We start from the raw sequence: 24,355 nt of genomic DNA on the forward strand, positions 1-24,355 counted from the left end.
GCTAGATAGCCTTTTGGTTGTTAGAATTGCCATTTAAATAAGAAAAGCCTGTCTTTCTGTTCATCTTGAAATGGCAAACCTTAAATAAGGATAAGATTTTATCTTTTTCATTGGGGATGCTGTTCTTTTCCACATTTAAAGTGTCCTTACAATGCCCAGCATACAGTCCTAGAGCCCTCTGCATGACTCCTCTCTACCCTTCGAGTTTTTCATGTCTAATGGAGCTCGGCCTCAGTTGGGGTTGGTTTTAGCTCAGAAAACCTAACTCAGGGGAGGAACAGAAGGTCTATAAAAAGCAGTTTTAAAAAGTGTCCTGACCATAGCTTTTCTTACCTTTTTCTGTTTTCCTCAAGTTTTTATACAGCAAATGTCTGGGTGGGGTCATCCTCCCAAGTTACTGCTAGGACTCTTGCCTCATTTTAAGACAAATCCAGTACAGTGATACTATACCCTCCATCCTTGGGGCCCACTGGCCTGGAGACATCCCTGGGCATCAGCATTCACATCAGTTTTAGTTCATGTAACTCAGACTATTTGATGGTGGCAATTGATTGTTCTTTAGCCCACTGAGAGCCTTTATTGGCAGGAGATTTTTTTCAGACACTGATTTTACACTTGGTCCCTTTTATTTTAAATGATAACTCCATTGCTATTTTAATCTCCAGGAGGAAATCACTTAAATTATTGTTTTTGTTTGGTCATCTTTTACTGTACCGTAATTAGTTGTCAGTATATTTAAGACAACTAAGGTAATGAAAGGTGAAAGCTGTAATTTTGCCACTTCTTTACCTGTTCCTGGCACTCATCTATCTTCTGTAACACAGGAAGCCACCATTTTGGTATTGGCTTTGGATGGCATAGAGAGGGTCATATGCATACAAATAACTACAGTCGGGCAGTTTCTTCCTTGTGATCATATATTGGTTCTTTGTTGTTATTGGTTCTCCTTTGAAGATGCTGCTTTCTCTGTAGTCTTCTCAAGTTATGATTGATGTCTCTCTCACATCCTTTTACCATAGGGGCTGGAGAAGCTGTAGGATTCCTGCCTATTCTTCACTGCCATTTTTACATCATTGTCCTTCCCACCTTTCTAAAATACCTGCCAGCTTTAAAGTTTATGCCATCAAACTATACTATCTGCTCCCCTCCTGGTTTTCGTCATCTGTATACCTCTGGGTCAATCCCCCTCATTCCTTAAAGATTTTTAGCTATTGGCTTACTAACACTGCTCTCTGTCACTATCCTATCATAATTCTTGATGATTTTGATAGCCACATAGATGACCCTTCCAATACCCTGGCCTTTAAATTCTTTGACCTCCTCTTTTCCAATAGTCTCATCTTCCACCATAATTTAGTCATTCAATCCCAAAGTCACTCCCTAAACAGGTCATTACAAATAACTTTACTCTTCATAATCTCAATTCTAAGCATCACCAATTACCACCACCAATCTTTCTAGCTTATTCTCTTTGGTATCCCAATTCTAGTAATTCTTTGACCCACTAGGAATATTTATTTTACCACTTTTTCACTATCTTAACAGCCTCATTTTCCTTCTCATCCAGGTTAGATTCCTTGGTACATCATTATAAACATTCCTCACTCCTTTACATACACACTCAACTCCCTTTTTCCTTTTGTTACTCATGTGACAAAACCCTAAACTTAGTTCATTCCTACCTTCTAATTACTCGGTGCTCACACTTGCACAGTTGAACATAACTGGAAAGAAACAACCGTAGTAACCTTGTCTTATTTTAAATTTATGACCACTAATTTCGAGTGTGCTTTTCTGCACATCTACTACATTTCCCTACTCTGTGCTTTCTTTCACTCTTCTAAACTACTATTTCACACCATCTTTTCCCTAAAACTTTCTGTACTTCCTCCCCTTCTTCACTTTCAACTGAGTCTTGCTTCCTGTTCACTGAGTATGCAGAAACAATCAGAAGAGAATTTCTAAAACTCCATCACTACATCTGTGGTGGTGGGTCAAAAGAGTTACTGTCCTAGTGTTTCAAAGAATTACTGCCTCTGCCCATCTACTCTGCCTCTTCCCCTCTTGCTGTTTGTGTTTCCAAGTCCACGCCCCCGAGATTGGCAAGATCCTACTCCATCTCTTTTATCCAGGGCATCGCTCTAGGGATTATCTCCTATCTCTCCTGCATTACAAATTTTTCCCTCTTCATGAATTATTCCTAAATGTACGAGCACATTGTTATATCTCCCATCCTAAAACAAAACAAAAAACACTCTTGTGATTCCACATGCCTCTCTGGGTGGTAGAAATAGGTAGAGTAGAGGGGGTGAAGAATCAAGAACGACTCTAAAGTTTTAAAGACAGAGTTGCCATGTATATAGACATAGGGAAGACTGCAGCCCTTTTCCTGAAGAGAGGTGGCATGGTAAGACTCCCGTGAGAAAATAAGTTAGTCTTTTGTCAGCATCAGTTGTTCTTATTGAGGAATAAGACTGTAAGCCTGTAGATATCAGTGTGATAAGGGTACCAGAACATACAGGGCCTTAGCTCTTTTTGAGCATTTAGTATGAATTTCATGGAAGTCCTTAGTCTGATAAGGGTCACACGGTAAATGAAACAAGTTACAGATTGGCCGGGGACATTACCTAGCTGCTTCTCTCTACCTCTATAGAAGCAGTTTGTATCCTTATGATTGAGCAGCTGAACACCACTGCCCCTCTTCTCCCTCATGTGGCTCTGGGTCCCAGCAGAAATAACCTTTCTGTAGAAGGAGGAAGGCAACCATAAATCTCTGTAGAAAGTTTCTCCCTAACTCGGAGGGCACACACACACTAAAAGCCTATCCAAGAAGGAGGCAACACAGCAAATACCTGGAGAGATAGCACAATGGCTGCTCTCACTGCCCACATGCTATTCTTTTGGCCAACCTCCTACCCTGAAGAAGACCCAGGGGTTAAAATTTCAGATTACCCATTGTCGTACTGCTGCATGTTTTTCTTTCCCCAGACTCTTTATCCAGACCAAGACGAACAGTGTTCACTAGAGCCATCGAGGGCCGTGAATTACATTGGCAGGATGGCCACCTACAGCGAATAATCAGCAGTGATATCTATACAGCTCCTGCCTGCCAGCGGGAAAGTGAGAGACTACTCTTTAATTCCCAAGGCCAGCCACTGTGGCTGGGTAAGTCTAGCCCTCTTCTACTCTAAGAATTTCAGAGCTCAACCTCACCTCATGCCAGGCCCAAATGAGCCATCTACATAGGTACCAGCAACTCCACCTACAAGTTGGACTCAGGATATTTATGTGAAGCCTAAGCCACTTGATTTTTTTTTTGACAGAGTCTCACTCTGTTGCCTGGTCTAGAGTGCAGTGATGCCATCATAGCTCACTGCAACTCAAATGCCTGGGCTCAAGAGAGCCTCCCGAGTAGCTGAGACTACAGGTGCATGCCACCACCTCCAGATAATTTTTGTATTTTTTGTAGAGATGGCAGTCTTACTGTGTTGCTCAGGCTGGTCTTCAAGCGATCTTCCGGCCTCAGCCTCCCAAAGTGCTAAGCTTACAGGCATGAGCCACCATGCTGGCCCTGCCATTTGCATATGTACTCAGCTGAGGTACAGTGACCTAAAACAGGCATTTATATCCTGTCCCTAAGCTTTGGGAGGGGAAAGGAGTTAATACATATCAAAGAGTACTAACAAAGCAATTAGACATCAGTTCACAGGCTCTCTCAGTCAGTAGTCACCAAGCAGCATTGTATTCTACTGTGAAATTATATGTTTTGCTCAAAAGCCACTAAGTTTGAAACTTAAATTACCCTGTGCTAGTCAGCTGCATTTGTCACCAAGCTGTCTTCTTTTCCTCCTTCTTACCTACCTTCCTTCATCATAACAGGATAGAGCCATTTCAGCATGAGTTTAAACCCTCCTCTGAAATAGTTTCCCGGTTTTCCCTTCATCAGTCTGTCCTTGTTTTTATCACAGGATGCCCATTCCAAAATAGACATTCTTTTCAAAAATATTCATTTTCCAAGTCTTATAACAATGACATACATTTTCATTGTGTTTTCCCAATTCCCTACCTTCATCTCTCACACCATATTTTTGTCTTTCTTGAGATCTTGCTGACCCTGGATATGTCCCTGTCTCTCTCTGAAAAGCCATAGCCAAACACACTATGGTTGCACCATCTCAAGTTCCCTCTAACTATCTTTCCTCTTCTCTGACCTAATACTTCTAAAGCCCAAATCTAACAAGCATTTGAAAAAAACATACATCTCATTAATTAAAAAAAGATGCAAATTAAAACAACACTGAGTTACCATATTTTGATTGTCAAATGGTCAGGGGTTTTTGAAATTAAGATGATTATTTTCTGGTATGGGAGCAGTTGCATGGAGATAGGTACTCTCATTTACTACTGGTAGTAATATAAATGCTTACAGCCTTTCTGAAGGGTCTTTTAGCAACACTTATCAAAAGCCTTTAATATACATTCATACCATTTGATCCAGGAATTCTACATCTAGGAATTTATCCTGAGCCATAATTAACTAAGGATATGCATATAGCTGGGGGGTTCATTAGAGCATTGATATAAATAGGATACAGTGGGAAAAATTGGAAACCATCTAATATCCAACAATAGGTGATTGATTAACTCAGTGAATGCACATATATTCGGTGGAATGATATGTAATCATTTTTAATGATATAGACATATATTTAATAGCATGGAAAAATATTAACAATGTCCTAAGTGGGAAAGACAGTCACAAAACAATAATCATATCATCCATTTTGAGTAAAAATTTAATAAAAAAGTCTAGGTAAATATATAGGAAGCTGGAAAGAGTGATTATCCCTGATTTTTATTTTATATTTGTTTATCTCTATTTTTAAATTTTCTGCAATTCTATAGTTTTTACTGTTTAAAAGAAATCACAAAATAAAGTATAAAGCTTGTTATAATCACCTACCTATCTATAAGCCTTTGGTAGTCTTCTGTTATCCCTAAGGTAAATCCAGACTCCATAGAATGGCATTCAAAGCTCTTTACGTTCCAGACTCTACCTTTTCAGGCTGTCTGCACCACATAACCTAACTCAAGCTACACAGAACTATTTGCCATCCTCTGAAGATGCTGTATTGAATACATTTTTATGCTTTTACTTATATGCCTTTGCTTATATGTTTCCCTTGCCAGGAATGCCTTTCCCTATTTATTTACCTATTTAAAATCTTGCTTATCCTTCAAAGCACTGCCCAAATATTATTTTCTCTCTGTATGTATTTCTATCATGCTATTTCTTTTTAAATGTTTTATAATTATCTGTTTACGTATTATTTGTGAACTCTTTGAGGATAGTGACCATTTCTTAATCATCTTTGTACTTCCTTTGCCCAGCATACTACCTAGCATATAATAGGTTTTCAGAAAAGGTAGGATTCATTAAACAAATGAGGCTTTTCCCTTTAGGCAATTAATTGCTACCTTCATTAGGTTCCCATAGTACATGTTCACAAAGAGGTACTACATTTTATTATCCTAGTTGTATGTCCTAGTTCTCTACCATACCACCAAGCTAAGGCTGCGAGGCAGCTCTTTCAAGATAGAACCCATGACTTATTCAACTTTTTATATCCTTAAAGATGAAAACACAGTTCCTGGTATACTATAGATGTCGGATTGAATTTGAGGAACTGGACTAAACACAAACTCCCTTTATCAAGAATGAATTTTCCTGATTAGAAATAGTAACTCAACCAAAATATTTTGTTCTTATTTGGTAGAGCATGTGCCTACAGCCTGTGCTCGGGTTGATGCCCTGCGTTCCCATGGTTATCCAAAAGAGGCCCTCAGACTCACGGTGGCCATTATTAATACTCTGAGGTTGCAGCAGCAACGGCAGCTGGAAATCTACAAGCATCAGAAGAAAGGTATAGTGATTTGGAGATTAGCCCCCTTAGGCCTAAGACTGATGAGGATGCTCAGAGGATACAAGGCCCAGAACTTAATTTTCATTAAATATTACGGTGTGGCAAGGGCTAGGGAATTCCAGGTCATTCCACCTGTGCGTGGAATGCCTCACTCTATCTCTGTGAATCTTAGTTTTCTTATCTGTAAAATGGGAATAATACCTTCCTACCTCCCTCACAAACCAGTTGGAAGGCTCATTAAGATCTGGCATGTATTTTTGCCATTTTGCTGATAATCCCTAGAGAGGAATAAACTTGCAAAATTAATTTAATTTAAAAAAAAAAAGATCTGGCATGAGAAAACCCTTTTAAAACTGTAAAGCTATATCCACATATGCAGAACCAGCAGGCAGCCTCAATGCAGACCACATGACCTTGCAGCTGGCCAGTGTGCTTATGGCCAGTTATATCAATCCAAGGCAAGACAATAAGGGAAGCTTTTCTTTGACTCTCAGGGTCAAGACCTGAAAGATAAGGAGACCCAGGCAGGAACAAAGAGCAGTGTGTCTCTATTACTCTCTAAAACCTTGACCTGCTTGTTTCCAGAACTGTTGCAAAGAGGAACCACAACCATCACAAACCTAGAGGGCTGGGTGGGCCACCCTCTGGATCCCATTGGCTGCCTGTTTCTCACTTTGACCGAAGCCTGCCGACTGAACGATGACGGCTATCTGGAAGTGTCAGGTACAGGGGTCAGCCTGAGGCAAGCCAAGAGTGCCCTTGGCAATCCTCTACTCCCTGCCAGACTGTGTTCTACCCCTTCTTGCAGCCTGTCATTTTCCTCTTGTCCAAACTGGTCTGCCCCTGAGAGGTTTCCTCAGGCTCCCTCTTTTTCCCCAGGCTCCCTCTTTTTCCCGCTTTTCTTTCCCACCCTGTGGTCTGGCCCTGTCCTACTTGCCCATTTTACCTTGCTAGCCTTCCTTGCTCCTCTCTTTTCCCTACCAAAAATGCCTAAAGATTGTGGTCCAAGGGGAATAAGATGAGATAGAGGAAATTCAGCAGTTAGAGGCCAGAACCTAGAGCAGTCTGAAAGTGGAAAAGACTTCCCCCAAGAATGTGCATATCTCTTGCAGTTGCTTAGTACTTCCTGGTTTCTTCTGAACTCCTTCCCTCTTAGTGGTTTGTACCAGTTTTATTAATACAAATGAGAAATAAAGGGCAATAATTTAATAGAGTCTCAAAGTAGCGAGGACTAGACAGAGACAGAATTGATTTTTCATTCCTTTATGCTATCACTATATTGTATTCATGTATCTAATTTTGTATTTAGCACACTAGGTTACAATTTGTTTACAAGTGAGCATCTCTTAATAGACTATCAGCTACTTGGAAATAGAAATGAAGATTTACTTATCTTTGTGATCCTAGCACTCAGTGTAGTACCTGTCATTTAATAGTCTTTCATAAATATTTATTGGATGGATAATGGAGAAAAGAAATCAAGACTGTAACTTTTTTTTTTTTTTTTTTGAGACAGAGTCTCACTCTTTTGCCTGGGCTAGAGTGCCGTGGCGCCAGCCTAGCTCACAGCAACCTCAAACTCCTGGGCTCAAGCAATCCTCCTGCCTTAGCCTCCCAAGTAGCTGGGACTACAGGCATGCACCACCATGCTCGGCTAATTTTTTTCTATATAGTTTTAGTTGTCCGATTAATTTCTTTCTATTTTTAGTAGAGACGAGGTCTCGCTCTTGCTCAGGCTGGTTTCGAACTCCTGAGCTCAAACAATCCACCCACCTCGGCCTCCCAAAGTGCTGGGATTACAGGCGTGAGCCACCGCGCCCGGCCAAGACTCTAACTTTTAAACTGTGTTCTCTTCCTGAAATTATGAACCCAATGGTGGAGCATATAAAATAATGATAACATAGAAGTTGTAAGTGTTACAAAAGTAAGAGTTTCACTGGATGAATTCAGATTCCTCTGGGTAGAGATATAAGGAGTGGCCCGAACCAAGGGCGGCCATTATCTTCTTCCTCTGATCCCAATTAGCCTAGCCAGTTCATATATTAATAAAGAGGTGGGAATCTTTATGGCTCTGTGTAACATTTTTTCAGTGTATTTTCCTTCCTCCTCTGGGGTTCCGGTTCAGCTTTTCTGTGATAGCTATTGACTGTATCCCAAAAGTGGGAGGGAGAGAAAGACAGAAGAATCTGCTGGGCCTGACCTAAAGAACCTGCTGCCCTGTTGCCCTCAGATATGAATGAAAGCAGACCCCCTGTGTACCAGCATGTATCTGTAGCTGCAAGCTGCCCAAACAGCAGTGAGTCCTACCTGTCATTGGCCCTGGAAGTTGCTCTGATGGGCATGGGTCAACAGAGGGTGATGCCTGAAGGCCTCTACGCACAGGACAAGGTGTGCCGTAATGAGGAGCAGCTCCTAAGCCAACTCCAGGAGCTGCAGCTGGACGATGAGCTAGTCCAAACGCTGCAGAAACAGTGCCTCTTACTGCTGGAAGGTAAGTAGAGAAGGGTCTTTTGTCATACTGTCTTTGGCCTGTGACCCCGGGTGCCCCTCTCTAACAGAACACATGTATAAGAATATTTATGACATTAAAATGTAGTGAAGGTTCCTATGGTTAGCAAACATGCGTGGGATCCTGGGGCTCAAGTCCAGGCTGGCAAATGGAAGCATACCAAAAATAAAATAAAATAACTGACTGGCTTATCTTCTTCCTACAGGAGGCCCCTTCAGCGGTCTGGGAGAAATCATCCACCGAGAAAGTGTTCCCATGCATACCTTTGCCAAGTATTTGTTCTCAGCTCTGCTGCCTCATGATCCAGACCTATCCTATAAATTAGGCTTACGTGCCATGAGGTGAGCAGCCCTTTCCTGGAATAGTTGCATGCACCAAGGCAGAAATCTCCAGTGCTCTTTCTTTGTTTATCCCACTTTCTTCTCTTTCCTTCTTTGTCTATTCCGTTGGACCTGCCACCAAGCCTACCTTAAAATGGCTCACATATTTTTATATGATTTAAGATTCCTATCTGGGATTCCTTGTTGGTGACCCACTTAGCTCCCTGGATGTGCCTCATGGTTGATTGTCTGAGGGAGCCCCTGAAATATTAATAGATATGGAGCACCCAAGCCCTGAGTCTCCCTGTTCTGGGGTCATTCAGGCAGGCCAAGAAGGGGTTTGAGCCCTTCCATAGCTCAACTGAGTCATGGTTCCCAGGCATGGGTCCCCAGAGGAATCTGAGGGACATAGAGATAAATATGTTTACCCCAAGACTTGAGAACAATGAACTATGGGCATCTTGTTTGCAGACTAGAATAGGATCCTTGGTTTAGGCAGGTAGACTTCTGGGATGCAGCAAACTATACAGAAGAAAAATTTTAGTTAGACCATAAGGCTGTGAGAACTCCTCAGCTAAAACAGGAAGTTCCATGACATGTATTTCTAAAACTTTTATAAATAACCCTATGGCTCTTGAACTTCCTTTCAAATCCAATTGCAGTGTGGACTATTCAGCTTGAGTTCTGCAACTGCCCAGACATTCACCTCACATAGAGTATAGAACCATAGGTTTAAAAACCTGTAAAGCTCTTAGTTAATTCTTTCCTCTCCCCAGTTCCTCCCCCACAAAGAGCAAGCTTCTCTAAGGTGGCTCAGAAGGCCAGGGTCTGGACAGTGGCTGATGACTCTTCTGGGTCTTCTAGGTTACCTGTTCTAGAAAACTCCACTTCTGCAGGCGACACTTCCCACTCTCACCATATGGTGTCTGTGGTGCCCAGCCGTTATCCTCGCTGGTTCACTCTTGGACACTTGGAATCACAGCAGTGTGAACTGGCCTCCACCATGCTGACTGCTGCCAAAGGTGAGCATAGATAGACCTTAGGCTCTAGCATCCCCATGTGCCTGCTCAGCCATGACCTGTCAAAGACTTGGCCTACAGTCTCCTGAAGAAGAGAAGCTATTTATTCTTTCTCAACCATTTAGAGTGATGGGGATCCTCACTTTGATTGCTGCCATTAGAAAGAACACTGGGGGACAAGCCAAAACTTTGCCCTAGCTACTAATTATAGAACCCTGAGTAGATAGACTTAAATGATCTTTAAGTTAACTTCTGAATCTAACCTTCCATGTGATAAAGTTGCTCCACCTCTCTAAGCCTCAGTTTCAAAATCTGTAAAATGAGGATCATTGTCAATGACTTGTCAGCTTCCTAGAGCCATTGGAAGATCTAATGAAGTGATGACTAAGATAGAGCTGCAGAACTCTTTACAGATAAGAATTTTGTGATTTTTCCATTGCCCTGAAAAGATAAGTAGTCCAGAGTGACTCTCAGGCCTTAAAGCATGCATACTGCCTGTTAGCTATGCAGGTTTTCCCACAAAAAGAAGTGAAAATAAGTCCTTATATGACTAGCTATAAAATATAATACTAGCTAACACGGACTCTTGAGTATTTGTACCAGAAAACTGAGTGGATTTTTGAAATTTTTTTAAATTAAAAATAGCTTTATGTTGTATCATCTTATTGCCAAAAAAATGTTCATTGCAGAAAAGGTAAGGGTACAGTAAACCAATATAAAAATGATCAAGAAACCAATAAAAAATCGAACAAAGGATATGATCAGACAGTTCACAGAAAATGAGATACAAATGACTTTTAGACAATTAAAATGCCTGGTATCACTTGAAAAACACAAATTAAAATTATCCTGAAATAACATTTTTTACCAGTCTTATTGGCAAAAATCAACAAATTTGATAATAAGCTTCTATGTAGGGGGCAGAAAGTAGGGATTGCCTGGCATAGAATATCAGATTCCAAACAGGATAAGGAGGATGAATGACTGCAGGTCCAAGAAACTCAATGAACCTCAAGCATAAGAAACATGAAGAAAACTATACCAAGGCACATCACAGTCAAATTGCTTAAAACCAGTAATAAAAGAGAAAATCTTACTTTTTTTTTTTTTTTGAGACAGAGTCTCACTGTGTTGCCCGGGCTAGAGTGCCGTGGCGTCATCCTAGCTCACAGCAACCTCAAACCCCTGGGCTCAAGCGATCCTCCTTGCCTCAGCCTCCCGAGTAGCTGGGACTACAGGCATGTGCCACCATGCCCGGATAATTTTTTCTATATATTTTTAGTTGTCCAATTAATTTCTTTCTAATTTTAGTAGAGACAGGGTCTCACTCTTGCTCAGGCTGGTTTCGAACTCCTGAGCTCAAACAATCTGCCCGCCTCGGCCTCCCAGAGAGCTAGGATTACAGGCGTGAGCCACTGCGCCCGGCCAAAATCTTACTTTTTTAAGAGCAACCAGAAGGGGGAAAAGAACATGACAAAGGACAAAAAACGAGTATGAGAGTAGATTTCTCATTAAGCCAGAAAACAGGGGAGAAAAATCTTTAAAAGCATTTAAACACACACACACACACACACACACACACACACACACACACACAAACTGTCACCCTGGAATTCTATACCAGTGAAATTATCTTTCAAAAACAAAGATGAAATAAAAACCATTTTCAGACAACCACTAGAGAATTAGAAATCAATAATAAAAATATATCTGGAAAATCCCTTAGATTTTTAGAAATTAAACCGCATACCTCTCTCTATATGATTTACAGGCCAAAGGGAAAAAAATCACAAGAAAATTAGAAAATGTTTTGAACTGATTGAAAATGAAAGCACAATATATCGAATCTGTGGAATGTAGGTAAACTTTTACTTGGAAATTTTTAGCAATAAATGCCTACATTTGGAAAGAAGAAAGGTTTCAAATTAGTCATCTCAGCTTCCACCTTAAGAAACCAGAAAAAGAAAAACAAATGAAACCCAAGGTAAGCAGAAGAAAGGAAATAATAAAAGATCAGGGCAGAAATGAATGAAATAAAAAAGTAGAGAAAAATCAGGCTGGGCACGGTGGCTCACACCTGTAATCCCAGCACTATGGGAGGCTGAAGTGGGAGAATTGCTTGAGGCCAGTTTGAGACCAGCCTGGGTAACATAGCCATACCCCATCTCTATAAAAAAGGTTTTCTTAAAGAAAAATTAGTTAAAACCAAAAGCTACTTCTTTGAAAAGATCAAATTGAAGTCTCTGTCTAGACAGATCAAGAAAAAAGGAGAGGAAAAACAAAAATTACCAATATCAAGAATGAGAAAGATGGCATCACTATAGAGTCTAAAGACATTAAAATGATTATAAGGGAATATTATGAATAACTTTATGCCAATAAATTCAACAACATAGATGAAATGGACTAGTTCCTTGAAAGACATAAACTACCAAATTTCACTCACGAATGAATAAAAATGAGGCCAGGCATAGTGGCTGACACCTGTAATCCTAGCACTTTGGGAGGCTGAGGCAGGAGGATAGCTTGAAGCCAGGAGTTTTGAGAGGTTGCAGCAAGCTATGATGACACCACTATACTCTATCCTGGGCAACAGAGTGAGCTCTATCTCATAAAAAAAAAAAGAATAAATAAAAATGAACTAGGTATATACCCAAAAGAATTGAAAGCAGGGACTCAAACAGATACTTGTACACCAATGTTTATAGTAGCAGTGTTATTCATTAAAAGCTGAGTGGGTAAACCAAATGTGGCACATACATGCAATGGAATATTGCTCAGCCATAAAGAGAAATGAAATTCTGATACATGCTATAATATGGATAAACCTTGAAAAGATGCTAAGTGAAATTAGCCATATACAGAAGGATAAATATTGTATGATTCCACTTACATGAGGTAGCTAAAATAGCCACAGCCAAGAAACATCATGGATTCTAAGCTACTGGGTGAACATTTGATGAGGAATGGGATATTTATGTCATGTCACATTATCTCTTCACAAAATTCTTATTGATCATAAAGGAAAAAAGTATAATTTACCATAGAGTAGAGAAACCTGGCAGACATCTCTGTGACCACATTGAGTGGTCACAGATAATATAAATTCATATAAAAAGAAAGAATAAAAAGTAGAATACAGTAGAAATACATAGAGACAGAATTAATAGAGAAAGTAGGAGAATGGGGAGTTATTATTTAATGGGTACAGAGTATCCTTTTGGGATGATGAAAAAGTTCTGGGAAATGTAAAGTGGTGATGTTTGCATAACATTGTGAATGTACTTAATTCCACTGAAGTGTACCCTTAAAAATGGTTAAAATGGTAAATTTTATGCCATATGTATTTTACCACAGTCTTTTTAGAAAGAATAAATAGAAATTAATTTCAAAGCAGTTGAAGTTGTAGCTAAAAACTTTTCCATAAAGAAAATCCAAGACTAGTTGGCCTCACTAGTAAATTCTACCAAATATTTAAGGAAAGTGTAATAACAGTGCTAGCTACACAAACTCTTCCAGAGAATTGAATCGGAGGAAATATTTCCCAACTCAATCTATGAGGCCAGCATTACCCTGATACCAAAACCAGACAAAAGTCATTAAAAGAAAACTATAGACTAATAGCCTTTATGAGCATAGGTGTAAAAATTCTAAATTGAATTGACAAAATTGAATTTGATAAAATATAAAGGGGATATTATACTATTTCCAAGTAGGATTTATCCCAGAAATGTAAGGTTGGTTTGACAGTCACCAATCAGTCCTATGCCAGTCGTGGTGGCTCATGCCTGTAATCTCAGTACTTTTGGAAGGCCGAGGTGGGAGCATAGCTTAAGGCCAGGAGTTCAAGACCAGGCTGGGCAACATAGCAAGACCCTGTCTCTAGAAAAAAATATTAAAATTAACTGGGTGTGGTGGCTACTGGGGAGGCCGAGGCAGGAAGATTGCTTGAGCCCAGGAGTTTTCAGGTTGCAGGAAGCTATGATGATGCAACTGCACTTCAGCCTGGGCAACAGAGCAAGACCCTATCTCTTAAAAAAAAGTCCTATAATTCACCATATTAATAGAGTAAAAAAGAAAACTCAATAAGATCATCTCAATGCTACAGAAAAGGTATATGATAAAATATAGCATCCATTCCTAGTAAAAATAATAAAAACTCTTAGCAAACTAGGAGTAGAAGGGAACTTCCTCAACATGATAAAAGGCATCTATGATATATCTGCAACTAACCTGACAATGGTGAATAAATGAGTGCTTTCTTCCTAAGATCAGGAACAGGGCAAGGATATTTGCTTCCATCACTTCTATTCAACATTATACTGGTGGTTTTAGCCAATGCATAAGACAATGAAAAGAAATAAAAGGGCACAAAAGCAAAAATAGATAAGTGGGACTACATCAACTAAAAAGTTCCTGCACAGAATAGGAAACACTCAACAGAGTAAAAAGGAAACCTATAGAATGGGAGAAAATATTTGCAAACCATGTACCTGATAAGGGGTTAATTTCCAAAATATATAAGGAACTTCTACAACTCAATAGCAGGAAACAAAACTAAAACCAATAACCTGATTTGAAAATGGGCTAAGGATTTGAATAGACATTTCTCCAAAGACAATATACAAATGGTCAATAGGTATATGAAAAGATGCTCAACATCACTAATCATCAGGGAAATGCAAATCAAAACCACAATGAGATATCACCTCATACCTGTCAGGATGGCTATTTTCAAAAAAACAAAGGACAACATACTGGCGAGGTTGTGGAGAAATTGGAACCCTTGCTTAACTGTTGGTGGGAATGCAAAATGGTGCAGCTGCTATGGAAAACAGTATGAAAGTTCTTGAAGAATCTAAAAATAGAACTACCATAAGGTCCAGCAATCCCACTTCTGGGTATTTATCCAAAAGAATTGAAATCAGGATGTCAAAGAGGCATTAGCACTCATATGTTTGTTGCAGCATTACTCACAATAGCCAAGATGTGGAAGCATCCTAAATGTTTACCAACGGATGAATGAATTTTTTAAATGTGGTGCATACATACAATGAAATGTTATTCAGCCTTTAAAAAGGAGGAATTCCACCCTTTTGGCCCTCTGAGCAGCACCAGTAGTGGTTGGCAAGAACCCTCATACAACAGCCTTCACTTCATATGACGGTGTATTCCTTAACTCTGTGTACCAGTACTTTGTATAGAATCCTTACCTATTGCATAGGAAGCGGTGGCCTAGCTCCTTTTTGCTCCAAGGAGTTGTAGTGAGAGGCAGACAGTGCAAGTGGCATACTTTTTTGGCAGTAATGTAGCTTCCTGTCTCCTGTAGAAGTAGCCCTCAGGAGGCTCTAGTGAAAAAAAGAGGGAAAAAAAGAAAATAAGTAGCCCTCAGAATTCAGGTGTTCAAGAAAATTGTTTCTGGTACCTAAAGAGCCTAAAGGCATGGAGGGTAAGGGGTAGATGACACAGATGAAAAAGTGGAGACAAGTGCATTCATATGGGGACCTGGGAAGGAAGGAGCCTCAGATGACCTGACCATCCAGAAGGGATGGTAGCATTCAGAAGCATTCAATGAACTGCTGGCAGCCAGTTCAAGCAGTGCCTGTTGTGATTAGCTCACTCTTAGGGAAACTTTAAAGCAGACCCTGTCCCTGCCCCTTCTCTTGGCACCTACAGGAGACACGCTGAGACTCCGAACGATTCTGGAAGCAATACAGAAGCACATCCATTCTTCCTCCCTCATCTTCAAACTGGCCCAAGATGCATTCAAGATTGCTACTCCTACAGACAGTAGTACTGACAGCACCCTGCTCAACGTGGCCCTGGAGCTTGGGTTACAGGTATGGAAGAAGAGTGGGCAATTCCCACTTTAGGTTTCTGGCCTAATGACAATTGGCAGAAGATAAGCTCTCTGGGGTACTGGGCATAGACTAAGTCTGGTTCTTTCTTTGTCCCCAGAATACAAGTTCTAGGCTAGGCAAAAGGTAAGGACTTCATAAATTGGGCTCCACTTTTGAGATAAGGCCAGAAGCTTTGGGCTCCATGTGGTCCCCATCTTCTCTCCACCTCCCCATTTCTCCAAGTCAAGCAAGGTATGGTAATAAGGACACTGTTACAGGTTATAGGTCATAAGAGAAGCCTCCTATCTGATTGATAGGTAGGGTGGGAAAGAAATTAAACTTGTCTGTACTTATCAGGGGATAAACTGCAGTTTAAAGCAAAAAAAAATATTTGTTGCATAAATGAATGGCAAGGGGAGGGAAGGTCACAGCAGTTAGACTTAGCCCACTGGAAAGGCCTGTTTTGTGCCTAGGTGATGCGGATGACCTTATCAACCCTTAACTGGAGACGCCGGGAGATGGTACGATGGTTGGTAACCTGTGCTACAGAAGTGGGTGAGTCTCCCAACTCCCTCTACCCCCAAGGGAAAGGACTTTCTAGGCCCTACTCTTAGGATAGGACAGTGAATCCTTAGAGCTCTCATATTCCAACTCCTAATGGCCTAAGAAAGGATGAGGCTGCTGGTAGGAGAAGATGGCCTCTGTTCAGCCGGCCCAAGCTCTGTCCTCACTGCTTGAACCATATCCTGATGTCAGCAGCACTTTGACCCTCTGATCACAGACATGTCTGAGAGAATTAATTTTCAGCCACCAATGCTCAAGTGCTCCCTTGGGAGGTAGTGGGCCCAGTGGTTTGGTCCCAGTCCCTATGTGTACTTTTAAGAAGCCCCGGGCAACTCGAAGGCTCAGGACCCTTTCTAGAGCCCAGAGCCCCAGCACAAGACTACCCTGAGAGGCCCCACTTCAGCTAGAACCCCCAGGCAGATCTGTGTGCTCTGCTGCCATCCTTGTGAGGAGCTAAGAGCACCTACAGAGACCTTCGATCCTCTGACCTGGGGAAGGAAGGGATGGGAAGAGACCCAAAACAGGGTCTGGCCATCTGGGATGCTCCCTTTGCCCTGGTTTGCCTCAGATCATCTCAAGGCTGCTGAGGAGGAGGGAGAACTCGTCTCTGCAGGCCAAGTTCAAACCCCAAATGGTAATCTGGGCAGACTTGGATTAGGACCCAGATGGCCACGGCTGAGCTCAGGCTCTCCCTGACAGGTGTGCGGGCCCTGGTGAGCATCTTGCAGAGCTGGTACACACTCTTCACCCCCACCGAGGCAACTAGTATCGTAGCTGCCACAGCTGTATCCCACACCACTATCCTGCGCCTCAGCCTTGACTATCCACAGCGGGAGGAACTAGCTAGCTGTGCTCGCACACTGGCCCTGCAGTGTGCTATGAAGGATCCACAGAGCTGTGCCCTGTCAGCCCTTACACTGTGTGAGAAGGACCACATTGCCTTTGAGGCAGCCTACCAGATTGCCATTGATGCTGCTGCCGGTGGCATGACCCATTCACAGCTCTTCACCATCGCCCGCTACATGGAGCTCCGTGGCTACCCGCTACGTGCCTTCAAGCTGGCCTCACTGGCCATGAGCCATCTTAACCTGGCCTACAACCAGGACACTCACCCAGCCATCAATGATGTGCTCTGGGCGTGTGCCCTCAGCCACTCTCTGGGCAAGAACGAGCTGGCGGCCCTCATACCCCTGGTAGTGAAGAGTGTGCACTGTGCCACGGTGCTTTCAGACATCCTGCGGCGCTGCACAGTGACTGCACCTGGCCTGGCCGGCATCCCAGGCCGCCGCAGCTCTGGAAAGCTCATGTCCACGGACAAAGCTCCATTGCGCCAGCTGCTGGATGCCACCATCAATGCCTATATCAACACTACACACTCACGCCTGACACACATTAGCCCCCGCCACTATGGAGAGTTCATTGAGTTTCTGAGCAAGGCTCGGGAGACCTTTCTACTGCCCCAGGACGGCCACCTGCAATTTGCCCAGTTCATCGACAACCTCAAGCAGATCTACAAAGGCAAGAAAAAGCTAATGCTGCTGGTGCGAGAGCGCTTTGGCTGAGAAAGCAACTCACCGCCAGGGCAGCCTGGGCTCCCAGGTACGATCGGTTCAGACCAAGGACACTAAAACATTTGTGCACCCTGAGAGGACTCTGAGCACCTGTGGCTGAGGCCGAAGGACCACAGGGCTAAGGATGGGGAGAGTCCAGCTCTAGCCAATATGCCTACCTTGGCAAGCTTCTCACTACAGCCCACTGATCCTGGAGGAGCTGGGCCCTGCAGATTGATCGGATACCCACAACATGCCACCTCACGCCCCTATATCCTGCGTGTTCTGAGCACTGGCCCTCTCTCCCTTGGCAAACACAGAACACTGTTCCGTCTCAGGGATCGCTTAACCAGAGAAACAGAAGCATTTATGGTACTGTAAATACTATAGTATATGTGTTGCCAATTATTGTAAAGTTGTAACTATTTATAATTCTGGTTCTGATTTGATGGACACTTGAAGTAGCTGTGGGTGGGAGGATATGCTTGTTTTCTGAGGAGACTCACAACCATTTCTCAGGTTTCCTTGCAGAGTGTATGCTGTTGGCAGTGGAAGAGTGGGGGTGGCAAGGAAAATAGTGGCCAGTTAGAATAAATCCTGTCTAGTCTATGCAGAAACCCCAGCCTACAGACAGGGCATCTGTAGCCCAGTGGTGGGTGAGGGGCAGAGGCCAGGACCGGACTTAGACTTTCGCCTCACAAAGCTATGAGAACACTGAAGCTCCTGCTCCTGCTCCTGCCTCACACAGCCTCTTCAGGAGCCTGCTGGCACCTAAGAAACAAGTGCAGGGAGAAGATGAAGGTCTGGGAAGCCTCTGAGCTCATAATATTCATCTCTTCTGGTCACCTTTGTGTTAGAGAGTATCTGGTTTCCTCTCTAATTATGTATGTGTGTGTATATCTGTATGGCTAAGTACACGTGTCTGTGTGCATAGATATATCTGTGCATGTCTGTATGTATACATATATATTTATGCATATCTGTGTCAGTTCTGTGTACATGTGTAAATACGTGTGTGCTGTACTGTGGGTTTCTGTGTGAAAGTATACATATTTGTGTACATGTGAGAATGCATATCTGTAAGTGCACTCTTGTTTGTCTATGCATGTTTAGTATGTATGTGTATCTGAGTACCCATGAGTACATGTGCATAAATGTTTGTATGCCTGCTATCCATGTGTCTGTATGTCTTTATATGTGAGTGGGTATACTTTTACATGGAGGTGTGTCTGTGTATTCGTGTGTGAGGATCTGCATGAATGTGGCCCTTCTCTTTTTGCCAGATCTCTCTTCCCCATTCCTTAGTCTCTTACCAGCTAAACATTTGTTCCCCATCTCTGTGCCTCCTCTTTCACCATTCTCTCTCACCAAACAAGCTTCTAAGCACCAGTCTCCCTCTGCCCTGAGATTGGCTGCTTCTCACTCATACTTGCTTTCTTCCCCTGCCTTTCTACCTCAAGCTTCTCTGCCTGCTTCTGTCATAGTCTCATTGGTCACTGATTTGGAGGCTGGGGCTGGTAGGCACTTGGCCTTTCCCTTATTTCCAGCCCTAGTAGTCAACCCTAGGGTTCCTGCTACCTTCCTGACCCCTATATAGGCTTAGCCTGGAATTGGTATAGGAGGTAGCAACAGCATTCAGAAGAGTCAGTTGGATACCAGTGTCTTGGTGGTGTTTACTGTTTCATGTCTTAGTTCCTGAATTGAGGGTGGGGTTTGATAGGGAAGGGGTGGATAGCTAGAGTGTGAACTGAGGACCTCTCCGTCTGCTTTATTTTCCTTTCTTTGGCAAACTGTTTATGTCACCTTTTTTACTCCAAACTGACCAATAAGTTGTATTTGCTATTTGTGGCTACTAAAGTCTTACTGTCCAGCCAAGGGCCCCTATGATGTCTCAGCCCAATGGGTTGGTAAAAAAAAGAGAAGCCACTCCCATTTCTGAATCACAACTGCCCTTTTTTTTAGCAAGTGTGTGGACTCACAGTGCTTTTCTATGAATAAATCATGGATCACAGAAAAGATCATTTTTCTAAAAGCAGAAATTGTGTTTTCTCAATAAACGAGGCCCTTCTCTCCTTTCTGCATCGCCCTGCCTGGGCCAGGTTGCTGGTTGGGCCTACAACACAGTGGATTCCTAGTTGTCCAAAGAGATGCAGAATGACAGATGAAGAATTTCCTGCCATGCTGGACTCCTCTCCAGAGCTCACAGACACCTCAGACCCTTATTTTAGGAAGCAGGTGCCACTACGTTGGGCAGAAACACCAAGATCCTGAGAAAATTAGAGGGTGTACTCAGAAAAGAATGTCAAGTAACCCTGAGCACCAGAGGGCCTTTTGGTTTCAGTGGCCTTCTCACCTTGGTGATGAACTAGTCTAAGGCTCTAATCCTACGCAACCTAGCTCTGAGCCTTCATGTCCTCCTCATCTTTTGGTGTCAAGGTTTAAGGTCCCTCAGCTTCTCCTTGCTCACCTAGACTCCTTCTTCCTCCCCATGCCTCTCTAAAGTGTCCTAACCACTTCTGTGCCCTTCTTTGATACATACTCCCCAGACACAAAGCCCTACCAATTTGGCCTTTGTATGCTGAGCACCTCACTCCTTTCTCTGCACATGTCACAACCCCAACTGCTAGGAAGCTCTACCCTACTCAACATAGCTCTGAGGCTTGGTTATCTGAGAGGAAGATGGTAGTTAGAACCCTGACATTAAGTGCTATAGTACATAAATTCACTGATACCTGACCCCCATGACTTTTAGAGAGGAGAGGATGTAGAGAGAGGCCCCAGGGAAGGGGCAAAGGCTAAGAAGGAACTGAGGATAAAGGCACAAATCCTTCACAAATGAAGCTACATACTAGACTCCAACCCTGGAACTTTTATTCTTCGGGAAACAATCAATCATCTTTGTTAGTGGCATTTGAAGGTAAAGGTGTGTGCTCAGTTCTGGTGGAGCAGACGTGAGTGTTTATGCACAGCATCCACAAAGGCCCCTACATGTTCCGGATCCATATCAGGATAAAGTCCATGGCCTAGGTTGGCAATGTAGCGTTGTGGCCCAAAGTCATTCAGCATCTGCTGCACCAGCCGCCCAATCTCCTCCTGGGGGAAGAACAGGGCACTGGCTATGGGGAGGCCAGCAAGCCTCTGTCCTCCCCGTACATAACAGTGACACACACATACATAGGCATGCTTCTACTCAGTGTTACTCATTCAGTCATTAACTGAACAAAATTTATCAATGCCTAGTATGGGCCAGGCACTAAGAAAACGCAAATGAACAACAACAAAAATTTCTGTTTTCCTACGGCTTACATCATGCATATAGAGCAGAGGGGAAGACAGACATAAAAATGCACACATAATACAACTATGTCCATAGCCATAGGAGGGCACAGAGAAACTCCCAGACACACACAGGGGCCCTGGTTGTTACCTTAGACGCATACAGGGCACAGGGGTCCAGGTTGCCCTGCAAGGTCACCATCTTCCCCACACGCTCCCTGGAAGCAGAGCCAGTGCTGTGTTCTGGTGACTGCACATATGGCAGCTGCCCCCGTCTCCACCTCAACCTCCAGGGCCCGTTCTTCCATCACTCACCGTGCTTTCTTTGGGGCCACTGTCCAGTCAAGCCCAACCACCTCATAGCCAGCCTGAGCCAGCTCCTCCAGGGCAAAATGCCCATCCTTAGCAAAGATGATCTGGAAGAAAGAGCAGATAACTCTCTGAGGCTACAGAGGACCTTGCTATGCCCACTAACCTTTCTCGGCTGCACTTCTGCTGCCCTCCAGTGGTCACTCCAATCCATGCAGGACTTACCCTGAAAGCTCCACAGGCCCACCTTATTACCCGACCCCAATGCTCACCATGGGCACTGGTGCCAGGCCCGCCTTCTGTAGCCCAGCCTTCACTCGCTTGGCCACATCACGGATATAGGGCAGTGCAAACTTGGTGAACAGCTGTGGGCCAAGATGCCCTGCATGGGACTCAAAGAGCTGCAATGCCTACAGTTAGGGTGTGGTGAAGAGAAATATATAACACACAAAGAGGGAGTACTTCCAGCCCCACATACAGAATCTGCCTCAGTTTTCTCCCAGTGACTTCAATCCCTGGTACTTCCTGATAAACCCAGTTCCAGTCAACAGTTTTGCCCTTTCCTCCAGATCCCAGCACTAGCTTTGGTATTGGAATATTCAGAGCATTAAGCGCCCCCTGTCAATGTCAAAGTGGGCTTGGCTGCTCTAGCCAGATCACTGGAGGCCAACCTTCTTTCACGCCTGCCATTAAAACCCCATCCCCTCTCAGGTTTAGGAGACTCTATTGCTTCTGGTTCTGATAGACCAGTCTCTCCCTCAGGACTCACCTGGGCACCAGCAGCCACTTGTCCTACCAGATATGGGACTAGAGCATCAGTGAGGATGCGAAGCAGCTGGTGACTGGCCTGAGGTCTCTGATAGAGCCAGCGCTTGGCCTGAGCCATGGTGCTTGAGCCACCACCCTCAACCATGTATGTCATCAGGGTCCACTAAAGAAAGATACAAAGAGGATGTCACAGGTACAGAAACCAAATTGACACTTACTTCCCTTGTCTACATCAGACTTCCCAGAGTGATCTCCCCATGCCTCAGTCTCTGCCCTGTCCCACATTACCGGAGCACCAGCAAAGCCAATCAGTGGCACACGCCCAGCCAGTCGTTGTCGGGTAAGGGTGATGGCCTGAAACACATAGTCCAGCTCAGAGGCCACCACTGCTGGATCCCGCAGGTGTTCTAGGTCCCGCTCTTCTCTTAATGGCTCTGGGAAGCTGGGTCCTTTGCCAGGTACCATAGTCACCTCCATGCCCAGTGCCTGGAGAGGTAGAAAACACCAGGGTTTCCAAAAAGGTACTCTGGGAGGAAAGGTTCTGTTCAGCCCATGCCATGAGAAAATGAAAAGGAGAATAAAACTCAGCCAAACTCCATCTCTTTCAGCCTTAGTTTTTCCTTCTATCCAGGTAGGATAAGTGCTTATTTTGAACCTTGACTGGACTAGTAAAAGGATTCTCAAGGGGTCCTTGAGTGGGTCTCATTCCAGGATCAGGTTTGAGTGGGTACCTGGGGTACAACGAGGATGTCAGAGAAAATGATGGCAGCATCCAGAGGGAAGCGACGCAGTGGCTGCAGGGAATATGAGACAGGTTAGTCAAGGTGGCAAGCTGAGGGCATAAATCCCTCCTTTTGTGGACCCCTCACCTGCAGAGTCAGTTCACAGCAGGCCTCAGGAGAGCGACAGGTGCTGAAAAAGTCCTGGGCAGCCCGGGTTTCCCTAAACTCTGCAGACAGGAGAGGGAAGACAGGGCTCAGCCTTGAGGCCGTCCAGAGCCCTCCCCTGCCCCTTGAAAACTTTTCACCCTCCAGAGTTTTAGCTAAAATTTCAGGCTCTGACTCTAACCTGGTAAGTAGCGGCCCGCCTGACGCATGCACCAAACGGGAATGTAGTCTGTTTCCTTTCCCCAGGCTGCTCGCAGGAATGTGTCATTCTTCAACTCCGGAAAACCCTTAGGTCTGGCGATCAGGTAGGGGTAGGGATAGGTAGTCAGTATGCTAAGCTGGGGGTTGGGGAAGGCGCGGGTTCTTAAGGCGGATTCAGTCCTGCACCGCTATCTGCCTCCTCCAGGCCAGCTCCCAAGCCGTGACTTCCCGCCCATTCCGCCGCCTCGCTGCCTATCAGGTGGTGCACAAGGCCCCAGAAGGGCCCGCGCTGGGGCCTCTTCCCTGCACTTAGCCCCAGCTCTTTCAAGCTCAAAATTGAAGGGACTTGCGGGGAGGGAATGAAAGTCCAGTAAGGATTGTTTGGGGGTCTTCGGACTAGCGAATCTCAGGAACTGGGGTGCCAGTGGGCTGGTTCAGGGCCAAAGATATCCCCAGGCTGGGGGCTAGTCAAAGAAGGATTAGAGGTGATGTTCCCAGAATAGAGATACTAGTTGAAAATCCTGAGGCATCCCCTGAATGAATGTCTCAAAAGTCCATGGTTGGAGGATTCGGGATCCCAGTGAATGGGGTTCAGGTTGGGAGATCTCCATGGTGAGGAAAGGAGAGTATGAGAGATTCCTGAGTTGAAAGACTCAGATTAGAAACCCCCTAGCCCTACCGCGTACTGCGGAGAACTCACCCGAACCCGTTCATCTCCACGGTAAGCTGTCAGTAACCGCGAACACAACCCCCACTTTAACTTGAATCTGAGCCTGCCCCAGTCCAGGCTCCGCCCCTTCCTGGAGGGAACCAAGGGCGTCGCCATGTTGAAGGTCACATGATCGGACTCCAGTGACAGCCCTGGGGCTGCCCTGGCTGCTGCCCGTAGGACCCCCTACCTTTATTCACCGTAAAGTCCACTGTAGCGACGCAACAACAAATGCCCAAAAGAAAGAACTCTGTAACTACACCTTATCGTGACATGAGGAATTTATTCTCATCTGACGGTCTGAGTATCCCGGAGTCTTGGCACAAGTCTCACTCTCCATGATTCTAATAGTCTTATCCAGCCAGGTGTACAGAGGATGATGGAACCGGGCTGTACAGGTAAAGCCAATCGTCATGTATTTATACTTCCTACTAACAGCTGGGCGCTATATAGTAGGTGGGGAGGTTAGAGTGCTGCGC

General features: G+C 43.9%; 2 protein-coding genes across 2 annotated transcripts in view; one reads left to right on the forward strand and one right to left on the reverse strand.

Annotated features, from left to right (window-relative positions):
• The window catches only part of ZSWIM5 (zinc finger, SWIM-type containing 5), a 260,366-nt gene extending 240,608 nt beyond the window's left edge, over positions 1–19,758 (forward strand). The window contains exons 6-14 of the mRNA XM_012648926.1: positions 2,989–3,165; positions 5,778–5,924; positions 6,510–6,647; positions 8,155–8,415; positions 8,639–8,774; positions 9,618–9,775; positions 15,449–15,612; positions 16,086–16,167; positions 16,876–19,758. Coding sequence (XP_012504380.1) covers positions 2,989–3,165; positions 5,778–5,924; positions 6,510–6,647; positions 8,155–8,415; positions 8,639–8,774; positions 9,618–9,775; positions 15,449–15,612; positions 16,086–16,167; positions 16,876–17,738 — 2,126 coding nt within the window. The 3' untranslated portion in view covers positions 17,739–19,758. The remainder of the gene's footprint in view (positions 1–2,988; positions 3,166–5,777; positions 5,925–6,509; positions 6,648–8,154; positions 8,416–8,638; positions 8,775–9,617; positions 9,776–15,448; positions 15,613–16,085; positions 16,168–16,875) is intronic.
• An 824-nt stretch (positions 19,759–20,582) lies between these two features.
• Positions 20,583–24,018, reverse strand: UROD (uroporphyrinogen decarboxylase). The gene is made up of 10 exons (XM_012649031.1): positions 23,868–24,018; positions 23,148–23,260; positions 22,949–23,028; positions 22,811–22,873; positions 22,368–22,565; positions 22,081–22,242; positions 21,584–21,721; positions 21,318–21,418; positions 21,154–21,220; positions 20,583–20,819 (listed from the first exon to the last, which is right to left on the reverse strand). The coding sequence occupies exons 1-10, from the start codon at positions 23,879–23,881 to the stop codon at positions 20,658–20,660; spliced, it is 1,098 nt and encodes a 365-aa protein (XP_012504485.1). The 5' UTR covers positions 23,882–24,018; the 3' UTR covers positions 20,583–20,657.
• Between the last annotated feature and the right edge of the window lie 337 nt (positions 24,019–24,355).

The sequence above is a fragment of the Propithecus coquereli genome, unplaced genomic scaffold, assembly GCF_000956105.1.
Source record: "Propithecus coquereli isolate 6110/MARCELLA unplaced genomic scaffold, Pcoq_1.0 Scaffold299, whole genome shotgun sequence".
NCBI classification, from domain to species: Eukaryota; Metazoa; Chordata; class Mammalia; order Primates; family Indriidae; genus Propithecus; species Propithecus coquereli.